At 39.6% G+C, this 26,837-nt stretch overlaps 1 protein-coding gene across 4 annotated transcripts in view; it reads left to right on the forward strand.

Moving 5' to 3' along the window:
- Nucleotides 1–26,837, forward strand: part of DYM (dymeclin) — a 213,727-nt gene that overhangs the window by 101,329 nt on the left and 85,561 nt on the right. For all 4 annotated transcript variants that reach the window (XM_055698723.1, XM_055698722.1, XM_055698724.1 and 1 more), the window contains 2 exons: nt 5,779–5,892; nt 7,231–7,325. In XM_055698723.1, coding sequence (XP_055554698.1) covers nt 5,779–5,892; nt 7,231–7,325 — 209 coding nt within the window. The remainder of the gene's footprint in view (nt 1–5,778; nt 5,893–7,230; nt 7,326–26,837) is intronic.

Raw genomic sequence — 26,837 nt, forward strand, 5'->3', positions numbered from 1 at the left:
GTATAGTTTTAGAACAAATTGAATTAAGTGCTTTCTTTCCAATAAGCATGTGGAATTACATCTCTTTATGTATTATTGGTTTGGATTTATATTGTGCATTATGTCAAAACAAATACCATTTTACACTACTCATTTTCACAGTTGTATTTTGTTTTAAAAATATGTTAAATTTTCAGTAATCTTAAGCATTCAGAAGTCAGGAAATTAAACATGCAACCACAACATATCCCTGCTATGTTTATGTATTACAGGGTGTAACCATTACTTAATGATCATATATGATTCTTCAAATAACAGTATGTTTTTCTTCTGGAAGGTTCAAGTGCTCCAGTTGAGATATTTCTCTTTGCCAAAGTGGTTCATTTATTTCTTTGTATAAAATCTTCTCTTGAAAACAGATACATTCACATAGTCATAACAATTCACATAATGGGTTTCTAAGAAATCACAAACAATTGTAACCAAAGTGACTCCCTACACTTATTTTAGCATTTTGCAGCTGTGAAATAACCCACTAACTTGCTCTATCTGATCATGGGTTTATGCTTAGCAACCTTAGGATGATCAAGTTTTCATCTAGCAGAATATCTTCCTACAGTGAAGTTTCATTTGTGTAATCCATTAATTACACAACCAATAGCTTTGTAACTTTTCAGTTGCCTGTTTTGTGAAAATACATGTGGATTTTTCTTTGCCTTTCAGGCCATCCCTGTTAATCATCTATGTTGTCTGTCCTGACTAGTTGTCCTTGTTTACTGAAACTCCTTGGATGACTTGCTTTCATTCATGCCATCACCACTAAGTCTTAAAATAGTATTAGTGACTTCTTATAACCAGAAATTATACCTGTTTCTGCATCCACTCACCGCCTGCTATATGCGGAAACCTTTCTTATAGTGATTTCATGTTTCCTATTTGTTCCTCAGCCTTGACTGTTCTTCACTTAAATAGCTCTCAAGTCTTTCCCTCATATTCTGATTTTTCTGTCCTTTTAGCAAAAGGTGTTTACCAGAAATTGTCACACTTGAGCCTGTTGCTGGGGATGTTTGTCATCTTAGCCAGCGCTGCACTACTGTTACTGCGGTTTACCCATCTATAGGTTACAGTCATTGGTTTCACTCACATTTAGCTCCCTTGTGGGAAATAGGCGGCTGCTGACAGAAAGTCAGATGCTAGATAGCATGTGATAATGGCGATATTATTGTCATTATTACTTTTATTTTGTCTCTTCATAAGTGGTACAGAAATGGCTTCTGTATCTCAAGCTGGATCAGCTTGCCTACTAACATGAATTTTCTGAGCCTACCAAGTATGTCTTCAGTGGCTGTATCTTCTTTTTTCACCTTAGAATATCTAGTCTGTAATGATATTTGGGATGTACCTCTTGTTGTGCAGGCCTTTGTGTGCATGATTTTCAAAGCATAAATAGGTAAGAATCCTTTTAGGAGAGGTTCTTTCTTTCTAGGAGGTTCATCAAAGAAAAACACCAAGATCTTTCAGCATAGGCAAATGCAGTCTTCCCTGAAATACTTAATGAAAAAAAAATCTTTGAGGTATGCTAGGAATAAAGTGAGGGAGGAGGGAGTCGAATCATATTTAGGATGCTATTTCAGATGTCTCTTGTACTGTGAAAGAGCTTCAAGAGACACAGAGTTAAGGTGAGAATAAGACTGGGAGGTAAATGAAAGAAATACATGTGCACGTAGAGTTTGCAGAGCCTGCAAGGTTAAAAATTATTTAAAACCCACACACGCACCTAAAATCTAAGAAAAAAGGCATTTTAAAGATACTAACACAGTATTACCCTTGTCTATGTTGCAGAATGGCTGTGTGATCATGGCCATGACTCCCTTGAAAATCTTTGTCAAACAAAGGTAGTGTAAGTTAGCTGAAGCAGGCCTTGCGGCTGTGCTGAGGCATGCTGATAAGGAAGCTGAGAAACACACTGACCTTGTGCCTAATGTTGTAAATAACTTTGAGGAATTCGCGTAGACAAGAGAGAAAAAAAAAAATGTAGCTAGCTAACCACAGAAACCGCAAGTAGGAGGACATATGAAAATATAACCCTTTAGAGCTTAACCAATCAGCAGATGACTAGTAGGCATAATTAACTGGAACTGTATATAAGACATAATAGCGCCGTAATAAATCGAAGATTGCTTTATCACTCATATTGAGTTTGCTTGCTTGACTTCCCTCGCCGTCAGCATGTCTAGAATAGGCTTCAGAGGTTTCTTTTTCTTCCAGTTGGGTTTTGCTTTAGAATCTGTTGACTAAGAGTTTTGATAAAATGTACGTGTAATCATGTCTTGGGTATGAGGTATTATCTATGGTAGCATCCTACACAATACTAAGGGAAATATAATATCCCCCAGTGCCTTGTGTTAAATAATACCCTGTTTTTTGCCAGCAATACTCCTATCACAAATGCTGGGAAGAGCCACAGTACCCATTGCAGAGCTCGCCTTGGGGTGCTCTGCGGTGGAGTAATTGAAAAGCAAGTGCCTGGATGGGTGGGCAGGCACATACTGGGGAGCATCAGGCTTGGGGGTAGCTGAGAAAATGTTATGTGAAGGTGGTGGCTGCTCTTCTGCCCCGAAGGAGGAGTCCTGTGAGAAAAAATATTTTTTCCTTTTAATTCTGCTGGTTTGAATGTTTCTGATTAATCGGATATATTTCTGTCATGAGTGCAAAGTTTGCTGAGAGAGGAACTTTTGGGTGCATTGCTTAAAGGTCTTTGTTGTCATTGTGCTGTGTGTCTGACTTTGATTGGATATGTCTTTGTGTTTGGAGCTGGTGAAAACACTTTTAAATGCATCAGTGGGAGTATGGTGTGGAAGGGAAGGGAGGACTTGATCCCAGCTGATAATGAACAGGAACTCTTAAAGCACATGTACATGTTTGGGATTTAAGGGCAAAAGTTGATGGAAAAAACAAAGTGGAATTATATATTACAGGGCTTTTGGAGTATGTATTCAGAGTAGGTGGGATGAAACAATTATAATCTAACCTCTCTATTCTCAACACTAATACAGTTTGCGTTACGGTGACACTGAGTGCCTGTTGGGTCCTCAGAACAGCAGAGTACTTACCATCTTTGATGTTTTACAGATTATGATATAAATCCTTCGCTTCGTGTGTGGGGCTTTGTGGGAGGTGTGTGCTCTGTGCATGTGTCTTAAACTTATTGCAAAAATCAAGCTAGGCAGGGGGCTGGGGAAGGGGCTGGGGCACAAGTGCTGTGGGGGGGAGGTGGGGGGTCAGCCTGGAGAGGGGGGGCTGAGGGGAGACCTTCTGGCTCCCTGCAACCCCCTGAGAGGGGCTGGAGCCAGGGGGGTCGGGCTCTTCTCCCAGGGAACAGGCGACAGGACGAGAGGGAACGGCCTCACCTTGTGCCGGGGGAGGGTTAGGTTGGGAATGAGGGAAAATCCCGTCACGGGAAGGGTGGCCAAGGCTGGCACAGGCTGCCCGGGGGGCTGGCGGCACCCGCCCTGGGGGGATTTATAACACCTGTAGCTGTGGCGCTCGGGGCCAGGGCTTAGCGGTGGCCTTGGCCGTGCAGGTTAACGGTTGGACTTGTTCTTAAAGGTCTTTTCCAACCTGAGTGATTCCATGATTCTGTAATTCAGAGAGGTTTGCACAGATCCGGGCTCTGGGCTGAGTGGAAGAAGCTGTTAGTAGCTTGCTCTTGCTCTCCTGTTTCCTAATTAAATGGAGGCAAAGAGGATTGCTTAACATACTGTCTTTGATGAGTTGAACAGTGTGTGTGACCATAATCACTGATCCCCTTAAATAGATAAAATACAGAATTTCAAAAGACAAATTTAATATTATGGAAACTACAAAGATGTGGTGACCTTTTTGGATTCCAGTTCTGTGCTCTTTTAGTGATTAGCAACCAAGTGACTACATAATTTAAAAATATGACATACAGTTGTTGTACACACCTGGTTATCAAAGAAATGAAGTAACCCTTTGTCATTATCATTAATGAGATAAAACAGTTTTGCATCTTTAACAAATAATTAAGGAGAACTAAACACTAATTTGTTGACTGTCCATTTCTCCAGGTCACCTGAATATGTGAATATAACCAATGTTCTTACTTTCAGATGTGCTGTCATTTCTCTGTGACAATGTCAAGTTGTAGTCTAAGATGATGCTATGGTGTAACACTTCTTGATGAGAGATACCTGCCTAATCTTTGAGCCTGGATTCTGCCACAGATTTTACAGAATTTAGTATTGTATTCCTTCAGAAGCCTGTGTAGATATCTTTGTTTAGATTATTTTTTATTTTATTTTTTTTAGGTAGCTGTATGACACTTTATGTTCTGAAAGTGCTATGTTTTTAAATATTTCAGAATTTTACTAAATTAGTACATATTGTTTTAATTTTGATTTCCACATACCCCTTATTTTTCACGAATAAAATTATGTTTCTTCCATCAGAGTTTATATGAATGTGTATGTCTTAGGAGTAAATTAAAATCATCAGAAGCTTGATGTAGCTCCCAGCATTCTCTTTCTCTGTCTTCTGCAAGTCATTTTGTGGCCAGCTCGCTCTTTGTATCTCCTCGCAGGAAGTCAGTTGCTACTTTTCTATCCTCTCTTGTAAAGAAAGAAGGAGTTTTGCTGAGCTAGCTCGTCAGTGGGAGGAAGAGAGAGTTCTAAAAGCAGAAATGTTGTAGAACGAAGGGAGACAATTCACCTATGCAAAGGAGAGGTGGGAAGAAGGGATATAGTCATAAGTGTTGTCAACTTTTTAAGAGAAGTTAAGTTGGTTGTTGAAGTTGATGGGGTTTGTTTTTTTAAGACATCAGTATTCTTTTCATTGAGCATAAAGTTTCAATGAATCACACTTAATATATCAAAGATGGGGTTATACAGGGTCATAGCTTTGTGTGCAATAGTCAGCATTAAGCACATTTTTGTTTTGACCCAGAGTAACCCTGAATTTGCAGAGGATCTTCCCCATGTTTTTAGGGCACTTCCCATTGACTCATTTTTACCAGTCCTTAAAAGCAGGGTTTTCTTGTGCATGTGTTTGCTCTATCCTTCCAGGTTGGTCAGCTGAGTAATAGGGAAGAGTGGGTTGATTCTCCTGTGATAAACTCCGAAGTGGTGGTGAACTTTATCTACCCTGACAGTGGAGACCACTGAAAGATAGGAAGCTCTTAATTTAGCTGATGACTTTCTCTAACCTATTAAGGGAAGAGACCTCACGTCAGGCAAGAGAAAAGCTTGAATGTGAAGTCAACAGTTAACCTGTTGATCTGCCCCACGACCTTTGGCATGTGTGCTCTTGCTCATCAGTCAGAGCTCATACATGCTGCCTCGTGCCCAACTTGTAACGAGGGAAAATGGGAAGGAATTGGCAGCATTATTCAGGTGTCTAGGCTGGAACTGGAGACTTTGTAAAGTGTAAGATCAAAAAGAACATAGGAGTGTGGTGGCACAGGGCATAGAAATTAGGGAATTGCCCAATTTAATCATCTTTCTACACTGAGTGTGTTCCCACATGACTTAGAATAAAGTTGATGAGATCGACTAGGTGGTAATACTGCAGAAGTCTTGTCTTTTATATTTTTTTCTTTTTTTTTTTTTTTTTTTTTTTAATTCATGCCTTAGAGTACAGTAGGTTTTGTCAGCATTTGAGGCTGGTAGCTAATTCACCTACCTTAAGGAATAAAAGAGTCCAGACAGCTTTCTATGTTATTCAGGCCTAGGTACTGAAGAGCTTTGTTCTTTTTTTTCCTTTTTTTTTTTTTTTTTCCAGATACTGAAAAATATCACTTGGTATGCTGAGCGTGTCTTAACAGAGATCTCACTTGGGAGTCTCCTGATACTAGTCGTGATAAGAACCATCCAGTACAACATGACACGGACCAGGGTAAGAGTTACGTGTAGTGCTTACGCACATTGTGTGGGTTTCAAACTTCAACAGTATGAATTCAGTTTTAAACAGGGTGTGGGATTTTCTTCATTCCGTTGCAACCAATTGGCAACTGAATGTGCAGGAGGGAAGGAAACGGATAGATCTGCCATATTAACTAAGCGCAGTTTTAAGTGGTCTGAACTTGTAGCATGATTTCTGTACCTAGTTCATTAAGTAGGATTTTCAAGAGGCCATAATTTAGGCACTAAACTCATCTTCATATGGGAAGAAAAAAGTTCCTTTGTTTCACGAGAAGAAATTATTCTTCATAGGTTGTTTGTGTGTTGTATTACACAGAAGTGGAAATTTCAGCTCTGTTAGTGGTTTTATAAAGCAGGACAGTGACTGGGCCGTAAAACCTTCTTGAGCTCTAGCAAAGCAAAACTGCTTCAACTTAATAGCCTTGTATCAGATTGCATTTGTATGTTTTTTTGACCATTCGATTCTGTACCTTGTCTCAAACATAGAAGCATGGTATCAAGGCTTCTTTTGAATATTTTCAACAACTAAAAGCACAGAAGTTTTTACATGAAAAAGTAGCAAAAGTTTTAAAATCTATTTTAAATTGGAAAACTTAAGTGTTTCACTTCTATGATCAAAAGAATTGGAAGAAACAAGGACATTCTTTACATTTATTTGTAGGATTTGGAATCTGTCATGTTACATAAATGCATATTTTACACTTGAATAGGGAAATAAATCCCTGTTAGATTGGATAAGTGGCTAAGCTTGGTTCTCTGAAAACCCTTTACTTTGATAGGGCTGTCATTTAAATGCTTACCTGGTCAAATGGTTTCGAGGATGCTAACAAGGAGACCAGACCTCTGAAGTATTGTATGGTTGTGGTTGTGGGATATATAGAACGCTTTAAAAGAGTTAGTAAGGAGATGAGTTTTGAAGAAGAAAATTTTAGGATGAGACTAGAAAAGGGAGAGAGAGGAAAGGAGAGGAGGGGAACATCTTTCAGTATTTATTGCATCTCTGTGATGTTACTGTAAAACAACATTGCTAAGGGTATGAAGGCATTGCACATCTGTATATGTGTGTATACATAGAGCCGTATACTCTCTGAAATCTGTATGAAACAATCACTCTTTTATAAGCCTTGTATTTTAAGAAAACATATTTAAAACACCACCAATATATAAATTTTCTGCCATATGCTTTTGACCATGTCCTTCAAAGCAACATATATTACCTAGTGTTTTGAATGATTCCTGCAAATAGGGGTCAGTGTATAGCAAAAAAACACTTTGATGTGTGTTTTTTTTTCTTTCCTCTTCTTTCTGACAGGACAAATACCTTCATACAAATTGTCTGGCAGCCTTAGCAAATATGTCAGCACAGTTCCGCTCACTTCATCAGTATGCTGCTCAGAGGATCATCAGGTAAATATAAAGACTTCTCTTGAAACTCATCTTTGCTGAAATTCAGGAGGAAAGAAACTTGAATTTTGTCTGTCTGAATAAATACTGATGAACTAAATAGCTGGAATGATAACTGAATAACTAAATAATCCCAGAATAAATCTGATTCGTCTTATACTTGAATCTGTTCTGAATGCACAAAAATATCAGTTTCTCTCAGAAACTTCTGACTTGTGATTCCCGTAACAGAACAGCTTAGTAGCTGCTTTGAAACCAGAAGGTGTTCAGGGATTTGTGAATTATGTTTTTTTAGTCATGTATCACATATTATAAAAAGGCACTAAGTGGTGATTCTCAAATGCTATGCAGACTGGATTTTCAGCTTGCTTTACTTCTTCCTGCATATTTGGCAAAAGATCTATTTGTTAAATCAGACATAACGCAATGATCGTTCTGTGATGAGGCTGGGCAATAAGACCTACACCTGCTTTGAGTACAGACAGTGTGCCAAAAACAAGTAAATTGCGATTGTGTGCCTGTACACTTTGTAAAGGACAAGAGATACATTTTGTTCTTAAACCACTGCTTTTTAGGGTTTAATTCCCTCCGAGCCCCTCCTCTTTTGGAAATGCTTGGCTTTAAAAGTATGGATGAGTAACCAGGATGAATGTATTCTGCCATTCCTTTTTCCTTGTTTGATACTTGCCCTCTTTTCATACCCTTGGCAGTGACGTTGAGCATCCAAAATTTGAATTGGAGGTATTTTTCCATTATGTGTCGCAGGCATTGTCTTAAAAGCCTGCTCTCTTAATTTCTCAAATTGTAGACATGGAGCCTATGAGTCTTCCAAGCATTTGCACATGTTGGCCTCTGAAATCATAGATCCTGGTGTGGTGTGAGATATGCTACCTTGATGCTTAGGAACTTGATCTAGTTTTTAGTGTGATACTTCATTTGCGGCTTCGGAGCTTTTTCCTATGGTCCTGGTTTCTGTTTTTGTTCCATGTTATTGTACTGCTGTTTCTGCAGACCAAAGCGAGATGTGTTCCTCTTGTTATATTTTTGTCAGGAGGAGGTTATCTTACTGGTATTGTTGCAGTCAACTGTTACCACCACTCAGTAGTCTTGTCATCTAGCATAACTGCATGTGTATTTCTGAGAGGCTTGGCTTTTGTCAAAATGCTCTGAGGTTATGGACATCTACTGTTCAAATTTTAAATCATGGTTCAAAGTAAGCTCATCTGGATTATTTTGATTTAATTGGGTTATGAAATGGCCAAGCATGTGGTCTGCTGGCTCATCAGAAGAGGCGGCAGCCGTCTGTAGAGAAGACACGCATGTCTCATCTCGACCTTTAAACTCAGAATTATAAAAGGAGCCTTTTGTGTTGTGAGGATCTTCCCTACACCAGCCTTTTCCAGCCATCTCACATGGGGGTTTTCACCATGTGTAGTGGCATCTTTGAAGCAGATTGACTCACTGGTGTGTAGGACCCATCTCAAGATCCAAGGAAGGACATGCAACACCCAGAAATTCTCTTGCACTCCTTGTACGCAATGTTTCAACAACCTGCAGTGATGGTTGGGTGCCTTATCGTCATGTCTCTAGACATGCATAGTTACAAAGAGACCTTAGAGCAAACACATAGTACTGGCATATTCAAAAGTCTTAGTTCTTCCAAAGATGTAAGCTCTTACTACTGTTGGTTGGTTACTCTATGGCTTTTAGAAGAGAGTTCACATGGGGTCTGAGCTGGGCAGTATTACAAATAATAGCCAACCAAGGTTTGAATGCGTACAGAACTGTGCTGTCTAGTGCTCAAAAATCTGAGTTGAGAATTTTGTCTGCATAAGATCAGCAAGACTGTGCTTGAAGTTCAGTAGTCTGTTGGGGTGGATGGAAGATAAAGGGCTTTCACACACTGGCACAGGCTGCCCAGGGAGGTGGTGAAGTCCCCATCCCTGGAGGGATTTAAAAGACTGGCAGATATGGTGCTTAGGGCCATGGTTTAGTGGTGGGCTTGGCAGTGCTGGGTTAATGGTTGGCCTTGATGATCTTAAATTTTTTTTCCAACCTAAGTGATTCTACAATTCTGTTCTCTGATTCTATAATCTAATCTGAGACCTCAGTGCATTTAGAGAATTGTAGAAGTGGTAGTCTGGTAGGACAGCAGTCTGAGGAGGATGCTGGTTGTCCCAGCCATTGGGTGCTGGCAGGGTTGGAGCTGTGTTTTTCTGGTTGGAAGTAATGGAAGGTTGTGTGGAGAATATGGACATAGTCATCACCTGAAGAAGGAAAACAAAAAAGCAACATGATATCTATTACATGATATTCTTATATTATATATCATATATATAATATAATATGATCTCTTGTATTATATATCTTATATGATATTATATATCATATCTTACATGATACTATATGATGTTCTTACATAGTCCAAAGATATTCCATGCTGTTATTTCTAAGCTTCTGCCTCCTTGTAGCCAGACACTCCGTATTATTATATGGTAGAAATTGTGATGAAGAAGGTGACTTCAGATTTGAAACAGAACCAGAAAAAACAAGACAAGGGTTAGGGAGAGAAGATCTTACACTGCAGTTAGAAAACTAGGCATCTGTACAATAGCCAAAAATGGCCACCATGATTGGGATTTGATTTGTCACTATGATTATGATTGCTTGTAAATCAAAAGGTCCCACTATAAAAATGTATTAAAATCTGTTGTAAAATGTGCTGTGGGGCTAGGACATGAGCAGGCTGGAAAGAAGAGTCTGTTGCCAGGGCAGCCTGTCTCCTGTAAGACTTTACTGCTGGTATGGTAGCTTTTTCTTCTCAGGAGCTTTACAACCTTGGCTTCCCTGGCAGGCTTAAGCACCATGAAGGAAGTATTTTAACCTGATTTCCTCTAAAAAACCCTGAAACTTTGTAACAAATCTTGTAATCAAGAAAAGCGACTGGAATACATGTATTTTATAAGAGATAGAAGTTTTGAGGCATAAATTGTCCTTCCTTTTCCTACCTTATGCATTCTGTTAGCCACTATTAGATTTAGCCAGAGCTGATGGATCCAGCTCGGTCCATGATGCCAAAGCAGAATATTTATATTTAAATTCCTATGCTGGAGCCACTAAGGATGCTTTATTGGTTGCACTTCTCCCTGTTGGATGACTTAAGGAATTTCAGTATCAAAAGATGGTATATGATTATATCGGTCTCATATTTTGTTGATTTATTTGCCTGTTGTAGAGAGTTCAGTGGGATTCAGGGGATGACATGAAGAGGTTTCTGTCACATCTTGATGCTGATAGGAGTCAGGTGGAATTAGGAAAAAAGGTCTGCTTAAAAGGGATACAGGTCAGAGACTTTTAACTTGTGCATGCTATAGGATGCAGTATGTTGTCCTTGCGTGTCATCATAGCCCTGCTATACCTGAGAGCAAAATGTGAGACGTACAGCCAGCTGTACTGATCTGTTGCTGGCTGGAAGAAGCAGAGATAGTAACCCCACTTCTCACTGGTGAGCCAGCCTTGAAGCTGATGGTGATGAGTACTGTAAGATATCTGAGCACGATGCTGGGCACCAGAGTAGCTCAGTGTTGGGGGTCTCTTTTTTGCTTTTAAATACAGTTGTAAGTGTTGTGTTTAAATATCCATGCTTGTGGTCCCTCAAATCTGCCTTCTCTCATCTGAGAGGAGGCTGAAGCCCTTCTTTCCCTTTGAACTCTTCAAGAAAGTCTTGATTGTTTTGTAGAGTTAGTTAGGTTTTGTAAGCTACCGAGAAAAATTCCCATCCATTCTGATATGTAGTGCTGGATTTGAGAAGTTTCACCTCCCCAGCTAAACCATTTATTTTATGGTTTCCTATGTTAGGAATTCAATTTTTCTGCTGCAGTTGCCTTTTATAGGAGTGTGCTGGGATTTTCTGGAGTGACAATATTTACAATTCTTTAAGAATAAGAGTACAGGATGTTGTTTTAAACTGTACTTTTTAAGCTCAGTTTAAGATCATGCTGGATTCAAAATTGTGTTTAAATTGTAATGTGTGAGTTTCTGTAGAAATGTGGTATTGCTACTGCAATGTATTTATTAATACTTAAGTACTTACCAGCTGCAAGTGGATTTGACAAGCAAATTTCATGCTGGATGAGAAAAAAATTGTTATTCTAGTTACTGCTACAATGAGTGCAGAATACCTATGGCATGAGAAGATGCATTTTTCTCTTAACTGGTCTTTGAACTTGACTTTTCCCTAGGGAAGTCTCGGATTTTTTACAACAGATACATGTAGCTGTGTATTTTGTATTACTGTATGTGAAACCATGTAGCTAGTTTTTTAAAATATAGAGTAATGTGCATCCAGAGTCTAGGGATTTAAAGTTTATCAGCTGTTTTTTCAGTGATGGCCCTAATTGCTCTAAGTAAAATTGTCAGAGTACTGTAAAACTTTTGTCATTAAAACAGTAACTCTGGGTTAAAAAGTGAATTAGAAAAAAAATTTGCCATTATTTTTTTTTTCTATTTTACCACACAGTTTTTAATAATTTAAATGCCCGCCTTGTTCTTGGGCACTGGTATAATTCTTGAGTGCTTAGTTTTGCAGAAGTGAAAACTAGTTTGTCTGCAGAACAGAGGTCACTGCTTATCCAAGAATGAGTTTTGCTTATGTAAGTATCTGTTGGGTTTGTGAATTTGAATTTTGGTTAGTTCACAGCATCCCTTAATGAAGTGGTTAAATTTTTCTTGCAATGTTTTTCTTTTTGAGTCATCTTTATAGAATTGAACATCTTTGTAATATCCCCCATGTTATTTGAAGGAGTGTTGTGACATAGTACTTTTCCTGCCTACCTTTTTATAGGCTGTAAGTAATCAGATTAGTTGTTATTATTGTCAGTTTTCATATTTAGTATTGTCCTTAAAAGAAGGCGGAAACTATAGGTACAGAAGGAAGAATTGGGATTTAACAACTTTAATGTGCATTCAGGTCTTTGTAACTGTTGAATGACTCAACCTGTTTAATGGTAATTGCCTTCAGCAAGTTTAGGAAAGAACACGCTTTTAGGGGAAGTAAAACCACTTAGTTCTTCAATGAATAAATACATTTGCTGTGAAGTTGTGTAGACATGTTTCTGTAACTCATTAATTGTGCTGTTGGGTCCACAAGTAGATCTTTCTCCAAATACCACAATTTACACGGGCTCAGATGGGATGAATCCTGCTGCGTAACAGGGTGAGAGCTCAGGGGAGTGCTGCCGACTGGTCGTGGTGCCCTCTGTCGTGGTGCTGTAGCTTTGTCTCCCAACAGGACTTCAGGTTCGTGCAGATTGAGATGCAAATGTCCACATTAATGTGGGTGTCGCAGGCATTCCCTGTAATCCCTGCAGAGCCTGTGAATTAACACAATTGTCTAGCCAAAGGATAAAAACGAAGGAGGTTTCAAAAGCAGCACTCCCACGGAAGTATCTCTTAAGCTGCAAGGGATACATGCCTTCCAAGTAACTGGTGTATCTGGATGTTTAAAGCCTTCTCTTTTTGTCTGAAACATCAGTACTGAATAGACACTTCCTCTGAGCTCTTCCATATCTTTTTTTTTTTTTTTTTTTTGCCTTACAGGTCATCAGTTGCTTGTGTCTGCTTCTAATAGACAAATCCTTTTGTTCTTTTTCGTAGAACTTCATCTGTATGGAGGTGATTTGGCCTTTCTGTAGAAGAATCTCATGTATTCATGATTTTATTTTCAGTCTATCAAACATCTCCAGAACTTGTTTGGTTTTCATTTCCTTGCCCTCCCTTCTCTATAAATACTTTCATGTGTAAAGAGAATATTCTTCTCATAAGCATGTCATGTACATTTGGCCAGTACTGTGACAGAGCGCTGCTTTGGGGCATGGGAACTTACGTCTGTGACACATTATCACAAATAATCACTTCTTAAGCATTTAAATAATTTTCATGTTTCTCTGTTCTGTGTTGTTATGGCCTCTTTAACCCTATAGTGACCCCTCGCCCCTAAACTGCTGTTTTGCAATAATGATATTTAAAGTCCTGTCATCACCTCATGCTATAAGTTATGAATTTAGTGATACTTGTATCTGAAAAGTAGGCCTGCAAGAATGAATTATTTTTAGAAAGCTAAGATAAGTCACCGTATTACTTAGATTAGGAATTTAGGTGGCGATCAAGGAGGAAGGAAAATACCAGTGGTGAAAAAGGGTCATGTCAGGGAATACGTGAGAACTGACACATACACGTCCGTGGGACTTGGTGAGATGCCTCTGAGAGTGCTGTGAGTTGTTGAACTGGAGCAAGTTCAGTGGAGGGATGCCATGATGCTTGGAAGCTGTGGGACTTGGTCTAGGAAGGTGGGCTGAAGGAACTGGGCTTGTTTAGCCTGGAGAAGAGAAGGCTTTGGGGCAAGGCTATGGCAGGAGTTTCAGAGAAATGGTTAGTAGCCTTCCCACGTATAGAACGAGCTTACTGAGAAGATGGAGCCAGGCTCTTTACAGAAGTGTGTGTCAGGAAGGCCAGAGAGAATGGTCATGTACTGGAGTTGGACGGTTCCAGCCTGATGGAAGAAGACACCTTTTCATGGTCAGGGAAGCAGTGGCACAGCAGCCCAGAGAAGTTGTTGCGTCACTGTCCCTGGAGGCTTTCAAGACCCAACTGGACAAAATCCCAGTCTGCTCTGGAATCATTGTTAACCCTTCTTTGAGCAAGAGGTTGGACTGGAGACCTCCTAAGGTCCCTTTCGAACATGAATTGTGACTCTTAAGGTAATAATAATGATGATAATAATAGTAATAGTAATAATACTGAGACTGGCTGAAAAAGGAGGAGTTGCTTTAAGTGTTCTAAGTGTGGTAGAGGCCAATGTGATCTCCTGTGTCCCTGGTACCGACTTTTATTGTGCCTTAAGCAGCTCAACTGTGTTAACACCACAGTAGCAGAAGCCCACCCCAAAGAAGCCCAGACCACCCTTCTGTGGACATATGCATGTCAGTCTTTCATAACAGTCTCAGCACAGAAAAAACAAATACATAGTATTCTTTCTACTGTGGTTCATTAGTACCACAGTTCATCATGTCATCAGTGGTGGAGTACTTAACAGAAATGAAAACTTTAATCCAAAATTCTAATTTTGGATGATGTACATGACATGTTTTACTGTTGGCAAGAAGACACATAAGCTTTTGATGGTTTGCCTTTCTTCTGTTTATATTGTTTGAAATAGCATAAATAGGTGGTATTTTAGGCAGAGTAATTTTAACCATTCTCATGGAGTGGATGATCTAATAAGTTGTTGTCATCTGTGTAGTATTTGAGTATAGAATGTATTTTGGTTTGGTTTGACTTTGGGAACATTAAGAGTAAGAACCAAGAGGAGTTCCTAGCGCACAAGTTACCTAACATGAGCAGTAGTAAAATGTCCATAGCATGTCACGACATTCTCCCTGCATGTATACAGATAGTCTGGGGTGCTGACTAACATGTGCTGGTTTAATTAGCTTATACTTTCATTGTTTGGCTTTTTTTAAAAAAAAAAAAAAAAAAGAAGAAAGGCTTTTGTATTGGCATTCCCATAAAGTCATGTTGTAGCATAACTGCCTTTTTAAAGTATAGCGATTAAGTCTTCAAACTCAATGAAAGATGTTATTCACTGTGCATTTTTCAAATTCTGCTACAGAAACAATATGACCTAAATATTTAATCAGGCTTAGCAGAATTGGCTTTTTTTTTATTGCTGCAGATGAATCTAGTTTCTCTGAGCTAATACATGTGGCACGTATGTCTTCAAGATCTTACTTTTTCTCAATAATGTTAAAGATTTATAGCCTTCATAAAATCTTGCATGCGCCAAGAGGAAGATTATGAATTACAATTACTTAAACATTAGCATTGGGAATTTTTCTTTTGAATCCTGTATATGCTGTTTCAGACTAGGCTGTATTTACAGAGGGGTTAGTGAATAATGTTTTTATACTGCTTTTCTATATCCTGTTCAGTTTTCTTCATTTCTGTGTTAAAAACATGTTTATGTTTTTGTCTTTGATATATTTGTTTTAAAATTGCAGCTGACTTCACTAGAGAAAATACCGGCTTTCTGGTTTAAATAAATAAGGATGTAAGTGGCTTTGCATGTTTTGCTTAGTGCTGTTGTCTTGTTCAAGTCTGTCCTTAAAACTTTGGATGAAAAAATTTATGTGAGCATACCATGAACTTCAGCACTTCTTATTTTTTAACTCTTATTTTTGCTAAGCGTTTAGTCTGTGGCTGTAGTCTTGTGTACGCTTCTTGAATTATGTGGAGTTTGAGTTAAAAATTGGAAGCTGTATGAGCACCTACACCAAAACAATTGCAATGGTCATTTAGGATGTTGAATTTTCTTCAAACACAAGAAACTGCAGATTTAGAAGAATCTTTAGAAAAGCCTCATCTGTTTATTGGTTTTGATTACATGCGTGTTTCAGACAAGGTCCTCAGAGGGCTTTCAGACAATCAGGGAGGGTTAGTAAAACTGCAGGAAGCCACAGCATCTGTTCATGCCCTGGCAGCCAAGAGGGCAAACCGCATTCTGGGGTGCATCAAACACAGTACAAGCAGCTGGTCAAAGGAGGTGATCATGCCACTGTATCCAGCATTGGTGAGGCCTCACCTTGAATACTGAGTGTGGTTCTGGGCCCCACAGTTCAAGAAGGATTGTGAAGGTCATTGAATGCATCCAGAGGAGCTCAACAAAGGTAGTGAAAGGGCTGGAAGAAATGTCCTATGAGTAGCTGAGGACTTTGGGCTTGCCCAGTTTTGAGAGAAGGAGGCAGGGGAGCAACCTTATTGCTGTCTACAGCTTCCTGAGGAGATGTGGAGGGTGGTTCTGAGCTCATCTTCCTGGGATTCAGTGATAGGGTGCGTGGGGATGGCTTAAAGCTGCATCAGGGGAAGTTTAGACTGGGCATTAGGAAGCATTTTGTTACTGAGAGGATGGTCAAACCCTGGAACAGGCTTCCTGGAGAGGCGATCAATGTCTGAAGCCTGTTTTGAGAGGCATTTGGACAGCACCCTTAACAACATGCTTTAACTCGGTCAGCCCTGAATTGATCAGGCAGTTGGACTAGATGATCGCTGTAGGTCCCTTCCAACTAAAAATATCCCATTCTGTTTGTTCCCATGGGATGTGACGCTGCAGTTCAGCTTCCGGCTAACCTCCACCTTTCCAGTGGCTCTTGACATCAGACTCCATTGGTTTTAAAGTGGAGTTTTTATGACCTTGTTTAACTGCTGTCATCAGAATACCATTACTGATTGAGATTGTCCAAGATTCTATGGAAACATTTCTTTACCATCATCAAATCTGCACTAAATTACAAATATAGATATATTGGGTTGATTTTTATATGTATATAAAAAAAGGTTCCCCTCCATGTGTATGAGTGGCAGGCAGTGATAAGTGTGTACAGGGAAAGTCTCCGCCCTCTCTGAGGTCAGAGTGATGATGAGAGCATTCATTTTAACTCCTGCTGGTTCAGACAAATCTAAAAAGCTCTCAGGAAGAGGACCAGCGCTCCAGGATTACAGGAGATCGGTATAAGCGGGTGAGAGTATCCTCACAGCAGCCGAATGTAGGCGTTCACCTCTCTGAAGATTTATGAGAACAAGCTGTCCTTGCAGGGTGGTGGTGGGAAGGAGAACTCCAGAAGCTGGGGAGAGTTATAAGGAAGAGCAGTTTTCCCCTTGAGCAAACTTACTTTTTTTTTCTTTCTCTGAGTGATGTAGCTGACTGATGTGTTTTGTTAGGGCTTGGGTTTTTTTTCCTGGTTTGGTGATGGTTTTTTTTTCTTTTCCTTTTTTCTTGTCTCATTTGCCCAGCCAATGCTGAAGCTTCCTCCCTGCCTTTGTAAGGACATGTAGTGATAGGACCAAGGGGTAATGACTTTAAACTGAAAGAAGGTAGATTTAGGTTAGGTATTAGGAAGAAATTCTTTACTGTGAGGGTGGTGAGACACTGGAATGGGTTGCCCAGAGAAGCTGTGGGTGCCACATCCCTGGAAGTGTTGCAGGCCAGGGGCTTGTGTTGTTGGACAGGACTTACAGCAACCTGGTCTAGTGGACGGTGTCTGCAGGGATGTTGGAGCAGGATGGTTAAGGTCCCTTCTAATCCAAACCATTCTATGGTTCTGTGCCTTCTCATTTTATACCAGCCGCTAGGCAGCATTAGGTAGTGCCAGGATCAGGGAAGAAACATAGTCACAGAATCACACAGAATCCCAGAATGGTCAGGGTGGGAAGGGCCCTCTGGAGACCATCTAGTCCAACCCCCCGCTAGAGCAGGTTCACCTACAGCAGGTTGCTCAGTCGTGTCCACACAGGTTTTGAGTATCTCCAGAGAAGGAGACCCCACAGCCCCTCTGGGCAGCCTGTCCCAGGGCTCTGCCACCCTCGAGGAAGTTTTCCCTCATACTCAGACGGAACTGCCTGTGCTGCAGTTTGTGCCCGTTGCCCCTTGTCCTGTCGCTGGGCACCACTGGAAAGAGCCTGGCCCCGTCCTCCTGGCACCCGCCCCGAAGGTGTTTGTAGACGTTGATAAGCTCCCTTCTCAGTCCTCTCCTCTGCAGGCTAAAGAGGGCCAGCTCTCTCAGCCCTTGCTCATAAGGGAGATGCTCCATGTGATATATGGTATGATATATCTCAGGTATGAAAAGCCATCACTCTTGGATGCCAGAAACATGAGTACAAAAAATTCTCAAGTAGCAGGTAGTTTACAGGCCTCTTCACAGGTGTTGTGTTCTCTGTGCTGTCTTTTACAGTATCAAATTATTTTAGATGTATTTTTATTCAAAAATTTGCTTCTTTCATGGTTAGCAAATAAACCTTTTCTGTGGTTGGTTTTGGTGTTTGTTCAATTTTTGTCTCTTTCTTTCAATTCCCCATCTGCTTGGTGTAGTAGAGAAAGTGAAAATCAAGAAGCCCACAAAAAAACCCTATGGGAGTAAACCCTTGGGGACTTCTGAATGCCACTTTCTGGCTTCATAAGGCTTGAGTTTAAGTGCTTTGATTTGATGCCTGTCCATTTTGAGCATCTTCACTTAGCTTAAAGATGTCTTTGGGTTTCCATGTTCTTTTCCATCCAGTTTGTATTCTGGAATCATAAGGAATTGCAGCTGACCTGATGTGAGACATGGCTGACTACCAGGCAGAAATGATCCTGTCGCTTCAGTCTCCAAAATGCTGATGCTAACCTCTGTTGGTCTGGGTCTGAAATTTTTGGGGTTCTGTGGCTTTAATGGCTATGGCTACTAAAGGCAAAAAATGTTGATAACGAAGTTTAATGGAGCATATAGAATTCCTTTAATAGATTTAAATATCTAGAGACTAGCTATGGTAATATTTGTGTAGTGAAAAGGCATTAGAGAAGTTTTATTTTCATTACCTAAAAAAAAAGTTTATTGTTGTGTAAGAGTATGTGTGTATATATATATTTATTTACTTTTCCAGTTGGGATAACTCAAGTCCCCCCAGTTTACCAGACTTACGTAACCAGACAGTCTACTTACTTTTCAGGTATTGGAAGTTGACACTGCATTGTTTTATAATCAGAAGTCAACATGTTAATCAGTTGGCTTTTACTTTTTATGAGGGAATATAATCTTCTTCTGGAGTGGGATCTTATTACAGCATGAGCTACAGTTTTGTCCTCGGGGTAAACAGAATACATGAATAATAGATGCACACATGCCATCAATCAAGTATAATGTTCTTTATTTTTTGCAATATTGCTTTTTCAATTTTTTAGTACTGTATTGTAGTTGAAGGTTGCCCTTTGCTGTAAAGTAAAAGTAATATGCCCCATAAAACATAGAGAAAACAAAAATTTTGGTAACGTGACTGTAGATCTAGCAGCTGTTGGAAAACTGATTTCTGGTGGATCAAGTAAGTCTGATTTCTACCTTTATATCCATGAGTACTCAGTGAAAGTTGGATGTAAGTTTTTCTTAATGCACATATCTGTTGAAGGATCTACGCTTTGACTTTATTCAGGTTTAGCTTAAAGGATTTCATAATGAGGATGCTTAGTCTTTGGTATGATGCAGGCTACACTGGTCACAGTGGCTGAATGCAAGTTAGAAAATGCAGGCTTATGGGATTGCATTGCTCTTGGTATGGGTTTAAAAACCACACCTCTCAGTAAACAAGTTGAACTTCAAAAAAAGGAATGACCTTGCCCTTATTGCCTGAACTGATGAAAAGGAGGATTACAGAATTGCACTGGCCATACTGTATAAATACCCAAGAGTATTGGTGACACTGGAAGGTTTTGTTTCTGAAGTGTGACTCTTGGAGCCAATAGCTCCAGTGACACCCAGAGCTGGCTCAGAAAATTCTCTGCCTGGATAAGCGGTCCCTCCTGTGCTCGGTCCCATCTGTGCTGTGACAGGATGAGGTGACGGCACTGACACTAGCAGCAGTGGGAGGGCAGTGCTGCTGGCACTGTCTCTCTCAACAGGGCACGAAACCTCTGAGTGTAGTTTTTTAGAAGTTTCTCCTCCTCCCATTGCATGCTGCGTTCTCGTCCAGTTTGTCAGTTAAGCCTGGTCATTGTGCTTTAGGGGATCAAGTCTTGTTCTTACCTATGGAGAGACTGGCAGGGGTCAAAAATAACCGATAGTAGAAGGCACTTTATATTACCTGACAGAAGTCTAACAGGATCGAATGACTGGAATGAGACCTACACAGGCTTGAAATAAGGTACAATTTTCTAATAACAAGGCTGGTAAAACATAGTAAATGGCAATAGCAGATTCTTGACCATTTTAACTAAGAAGCATAATTCTAAAATATGCTCTTTCGTCTGGTTTTGGAAAAAATTCTGTGGGTAGCTGGAATGACACGCTCGTGTGTTGAGGGTTCCCTTTGGTATGGGATCCTGTAAATACCATTCTTGTCCATCCCCAGCCTGTGGAGTGAGGAGAATAGCCTCTGTTGCTCAAAGCATGCAGTGGTCAAAAAAAAAGGCATGATGGCTTAAAGAAATTGCCTCCTTGCAGCTGCTTCCTCTCCTGAAAACTAATATATCTGCAAATGAAGGGCCAAAAGGGATTGTGTGTTCCTCAACTTCCAAAGCAAAGGTAGGTCACTGACTGTAGCCCAGTACTGAATGCTATTTAAACTGAACATTGAGTTTAATGAAGTCTTAGGCTTAGAGCCCCACAGTTTGCATTCAAGGATTAGCTGTCGGTGGCACTCTTTTTCTGTCCTGTTCTTTGCCCAAGGTCCATGAATAGTTTGGTCACCTGAAAGAGTGTTAGGCCCACGTGACTATGCCTAGTAGAGGGATTATAGAGAGATGCTATCCTGTGAAATGCAGGTGGTTGGGTAGGTAACCCATTGGCCAAGTTTCAACCTATGAAGCTATAAAACGATGGCTTTTTGATTTGGTGGGGGCATTGTAGTTTAGAGCTCAGGTGTTTGCTGATTCAGTTTCATAAATCACTTGGTCTTCATTCTCTGCACTGGAAACTTATCCAGTTTAGCACTCGGAGGGTATGTCTATACTGGAGAGATACCTGGGCTGCAATGGAGACAGCAAACATCCTGGTAGGAGCATCCTGATATTATCTCAACTATGTTTTAGGCTGCTTAAGGTGCTTTCTGGAGGACTTGCCATACTCTATACCCTGAGCTGTATACCATTATGCAGTGAACTATTTTCTACACAAAACCTATAGTAATAGATGTTTGAGGTCATGTGATATACGTGCTTCATAGATTACCAGTTTGTTGCAGGTGAACTACTCTTAATTTATTTTCCTTTCCATTATGAGTGGGAGGATATCTTGGAAATAGGCATAGGCAATATATCTCTTAATTAAGAGCATTCAGAGTTTGTTAGTGTGAATATGAAATATTTTATTGATTGCTCTGTGGTTATTTCATGGAAGTGATTGTATTTTTTCCTGAAAAAGCTGAGCAGGTCTTAAGTGTGTAAGTCAGTTATGATAAAGCCCCATGTTTGAGGAACTAGAATTCAATACAGGAATACTCAATACAATTCAATACTGGAATACCAGGCTGCAAGAGCAGTTTGCATTGTTCAGTGTGTGACTTTTTTTCCCCTGAAGTCAGATGCCAATTTCCATGAAAATTAGTTAAATTTTGTGAATAAACTCAGGTTTTCTTAATGATGGACTTTATAAACTGGGTTCAGACTCGTGCATTTATATTTGCAGGGCAAATTGAGAGAGGCAAAAACCATGGTATCAACTGGGGAAAGAAAAGGTGGGGGGGTGGGGGGGGAAGAGAAAAAAAGCCCAAATTCTTGTGTGTCGAACGCGTGAGACTTGTCAAGTTCCCTTTACAGTAGTGACAGAACCAGCGTATGGGCACAGGCTAACAGATCTGTCTGTCTCTTGAAACTGTTGTTTTATGTCAAACTGCTCCATTGCTTACTTGGCATCTTCCATTGACTCTTGGCACGAAACCCAAGGGCGTTAAACCATGAATTAGCTTTCTTAAAGGAAAATACCTCTTTTTTCTGTTTTTTCTCCCTTTACCCTTGTCTTTCAGTTATACCTGCCGCCACTTGCGGAGATATGTATATGTCTTGGACAAACTGTATTTCCCCCACTCTCACTGCTCTACGCTGCAGCATTGCTTCTCGACCCTCAGTGACAATGGAGAGGAACTCTTGTCTTTAACTTGTTCTCACATTCTCAGATCCTATGCTTCCAGGTTATTAACCTCTGCTCTCCATTTACTGCATGCTGCATGTTCTGTGACTGATCTGTGCATGTTTTCAGTAAACTGATGAATAACGTTAATTTCTAAGGGGATGGTTTGTGTCTTTATGGCATCCTTGATTGTATATCCTAAAAAGTGTGGTAGAAATGGGAATCTAATGATAGTTTGGTTTGCTGTTTTTTTTTTTTTTATTTAGAATACAACTTCTGGAATTAATGTGTGGCCTTGGGAAGTTTTAAATGCTTTTTATGTGAAAGTGTTTTAATCCTTTTCCAAAGCTCTGACATAAGAACATAAGCTGCCATTCACAAAGCATCCACACAGTTATGTAGTTCATCTGGAATTAGTGCAGAGATAGAAGTTGTCTTACATGTAAATGTCCAATACTTCCTTGACATCCATTGTTTCAGTAGCATTGGCTATAGAAATTTTCCAGAATGGGAAAGGTAGAACTTCTCCCTCAAGTTCAGTAAATTGGCATGGCACTTAATGATAAGGTAGATCTGCCTTTTTTGATACGCCTAATCAGTTTTGACTATACAGAATAAGAATGGTGAGAATCCATCAGACCAAACTGACAACATAAAATCCTTGTTCATGATACAGAATTATAGATACTTTAGAGAAACTGTGAAATAGTGGGAATTTAAAAATAAATTCTACTTCAGATACCTAAATGCTTCCTCTGAGCTGTTTAGTCCAAGTAAAAATTTCAGTTTTACTATTTCACTGTTGATGCTGTGGCTAATTAAATATATTAATCATGACCCTCGAAGCTTTAGAAAAACAAGGAAAAAATTGCATGGCAAAATTGATCTGAACATGGAAAGCATCCAGGGTGGAAATGCAGCTTCCCAGCTAAGCCAGCATACAATAGCAATAGACCACACAGTAAACATAAGTAAAACCAGCTTGTTTGTCAAGGGAAGAAAATATGGCATGTGAGCTGAAATAGCTTTTTTTGTACAAAAGATATTTTATGGTAGTACATAATGATGGAGAGTTAGACTGAAGGGTCTCAACAGGAGATGAAAATCTAGCTGTCCCAGGGGCATTCTCCAGATTAATTTGGAACAGGCGTACAGTATTAAAGTAGACAAAACCTTAAGATTTCAAAGGTATTGTTTAAAAATACATAATAATTATAATAATGACAGTCCACACCAAAATCTTGTTTAAGATGGAATGTTTTACACGTAGGAATGATATGCTGAAGATGTAAAAGAAATAGCTTAATTATTCCAGCTTGTTTCAGTGAAATTTTGGTAGTTCTGTACAGTGCGACACTGTTAAGTTGCCAAAATCATCCTTGGGAGACTGAGTACTGCTCCATGGATGTTACATCTTTCAGGTGGCTTTGTGGATGAAAATGAGCACTGGTAACACTGCCTGCATCTTCATATAAGAAGCTTGTGATATTTTAGAGCAAAATGTTCGTCTGGTTGGTCCCCATACTGAAAGAGTTGGAGAAGTAGTTTACTGGTACCACTCTGAAATGGGACTGATGCATCAGCTGAGTTATATTAGAATATATCAGCCTGGGACCTTGTAAAATCTCCAGTTTTCATTACAGGCTATCCTTTTGTTGGATAGGGGGAGGACAGAGTATTTGACATAGAAATTGCTGTTAAAAAAATAGAGGTAGCAGTTTTCAGTGGCGAATTCTCGGGCGTTGATCTGGTAATATATGGTTAGAAAAGTGTGTGCTCAGGAAATGTGCTTGCATAAGTCTGGAAATAGCATTGCATACAGTGGCATAAGTGGTAGTGTCAGAAAAAAAAAGTGGTTTTTGTGTGAATCCATGCATCCATCTTATATTAAGTATGGCAGTATTTTATCCTGGGAGCAGCCCTCTTAGAGAAGAGATGGAATGCATAAATTACAAAAGGCAGAGGATAATTAATTATGGCGATTTATAAATCTTGACCCTCCCATCCAGGCCTCTTTGCAGTGCTCCTGGTAAAGAATATAAAACTTGTCCCTGGGTAATGACTGGTCTCTAATGCTGTCCTGATACCCCTAGATGATGATGCTTGTCTTTAGACATCCCATAGAATTAAATTTTGTTGCTATTTTGGTATGTTTCGGGTGCAAACACAAATATGTACATTAACAGTTGTACCTTTAATTTGAAGGTGGGGAGAGGTAATTAATACAAGTAAAACAAAGGGGAAAAGATGGAGGTGGCTTCGGAATAATGGCACTGACTAATTAGTAGTAGTTAATAATCACTGTTTTCCATTAAAGGACTTTAAAAAAAAAAGGGGGGTTGTGCTGCTGACTGATTAATGCTGTTCACATTTTCAAGCTGCCATGGATTTGTGTAAGATGCTGGTGGTGAGCTAGCAAATCTATAGACACACCGGTTCCACACTTACTGAACAGCTAGTGCTGGTTAAAGCTGGGGAGAGGGGGAGGAAAATAGTCTATAGTCTGCTGTCCTGCAGGGAGTAAGCCTGCAGCACCGGGTCTCCAGGCAGCTTTAATTGGGATTTGGTGCCAATGTTGCTTTTGGTGGCTTTTCCAAATCATAAAAACAGATGAGGCACAATACCTGGTTTATTATGCGATGCATTAGCATAGCATAAACATTGAGCCTGGGATTGTAATCTGCCATTCCTACTGTCTAATAATTCTGTTGTGGCTGTGCTATTTATTGATTATTGCAGTAACTGTGCTTTGTGATGTGAAATGTATTCTCCCACTCTTACCATTATGGTTTCCTTTTGAATTGCATGTTCATCGTGTGATGTTCTAATGCTCGTGTGTGTTCCATTTTTGTTTTAAACCTCTTTGTGGTGCAGTCAATCTCAGGAAAATTGCTTTTGAAAATGAAACTTGTTTAGTGCATGTACTAGCAAAAGGCAGCCAACAAGCAATGATTTGTTTTAGGATGCTGAACAAATTAAGGACAGTTTTATTTTCATAGCTAGCTTGACATGGTGTGTGTGAAAGCAGGAAATATGGTTTTGCTGAACCTTGTAAATTGAGTAAACATGTTAGTGAAGCAGTAGAGCACAAGGAAAAATTGTATGGATTCATTTGAATTTAAGGGGGTTTTTGCCAGATAAAGGCAAAGAAATAGAATGTCAAATTCACACAGTTTACCTGTTTTGCATATCTTTTATTACTTAATGCTAGGTTTGTTTAAACAGCAAAATGTATCTAATAAGTTTTTAATACTCCCTTTCAGAAGTGTTCTGGCACATTTGTGTGAAGCCTGTAGAGGATAAGCTTTGCAACCATACTCCTCCCATGCCATTGGAGTCGATGGGATTATGCAATTACATTAATTTAAGAATGTGCAGTCTTTCTGGGATCAGGGCCTTGGAGGTTAGCTTTGAAAAATACTGCTGATTACCAGAAATGTTTCTGTTGCTGCAACATGATGGCAAAGTACTGCATAAAGCCAACTTGTATTCATTATCCAGTTGTCAGCTCCTTTTTCTGTTGGAGTGTGAGCTGTGCTGGGATGTCAGGGCTGGATCCCAGGAATGTATAGACTGTCCTTTGCCCTCATGAGGATTACTGGCCCGTCCTACAGTACATACAGGAATGGTGTCAGAGTATCATCCTCAGTACCAGTTAAAACGTTTTCAAGTCTGTCATTTCCTTTGGCTTTTGTCTGTGAAGGGAAGGTGGGGAGAAACATGAGGCAGGTATGTTTGGTTTTGCATGATACCATGTTCTTTTGCAATACGGAGAAGTACACCCATTAGTGTGCTTTCAAGTGGCTTTTGACAGGTGAGAGTTCTTTTTCTCTGATTCTGTAGATGGTCTTGAGCATTTGCTTATTCAGTTCTTAAGCAGTTAAAAAACTGAAAATCTTACCCTAAGTTAGTGCAGGTAAAATAGTACATCAGCCTTGCACAGGTGCTAGCTGGATAACAGAAGATCTGGGTGTTGTCTTCCAGAGCCCTTCTGAAGACTGGTCCTTTTCCATATTCCTGTTATTTCCAGTTAAAGCACTCGATTATAATTAACCTGTGAAAACAGTTTGTATCTCTTCTGATACTTGCTCCAAGTGATATTTTCAATATGAAGCACCAAATACTGACACTTAGGTCACTGGGAGCTTAACCTGTGAGAGGTGATATTGAAAGTGTTCACCATGGAAAGACAATCAAAGCAATACTGAGAAATAGTAACAGCTATAGGATAAATATCTAGTAGGTGGGACAACGTATAAACACAGAAATAAACAAGATGAGCAATATTATTTTGATTTTAGTGAGCATTTAAATGGCAGGGTCTCTATTTGGTATCACAAGTTGTCCATACAGAGGGAGGTCAGTGCAGGTGGGCTTCCATCCAGAGTGGTGTGTGAAAACAAAAATGTTGTTGTAAATTGGTGTAGGCAGATGAAATTGGTTGAGAATGAGGCAATTTCCAAAGGTGACAAAAATCTTACTTCTGTAGGAAAATTTTGCTTGAGTCTTATCTTATAAGGGGTGCCAGCCTCATGAACTATTGAAAACCTTTTTGGTGAATGATAAAAGTCCATGAGAGAAGGAAAATAATTTGTGGTGTAGGAATTGGACCTTATGGAAAAGGCTTTTAAGTCTTTATAACATTTGAACAGTGGCTTGCTATTTTTCACATTTTACAAATAACCCAGTATGTCATAGGATTAGAAGTAGAATACTGAAAATGGCAGAATCTAGACCCGTCACCGGCAAGAAGTAGCTTCACTTCATTTCTCACTAAAGCACACTGGTTTTAGAAAGGTAGATAACTTAGTTTAAAATTGGTTGTTTTTTTCCCAAAAAACCTTACTTCTCCAATTAAAATGTCTAAAAA

The sequence above is a fragment of the Falco cherrug genome, chromosome Z, assembly GCF_023634085.1.
Source record: "Falco cherrug isolate bFalChe1 chromosome Z, bFalChe1.pri, whole genome shotgun sequence".
Taxonomy (NCBI): domain Eukaryota; kingdom Metazoa; phylum Chordata; class Aves; order Falconiformes; family Falconidae; genus Falco; species Falco cherrug.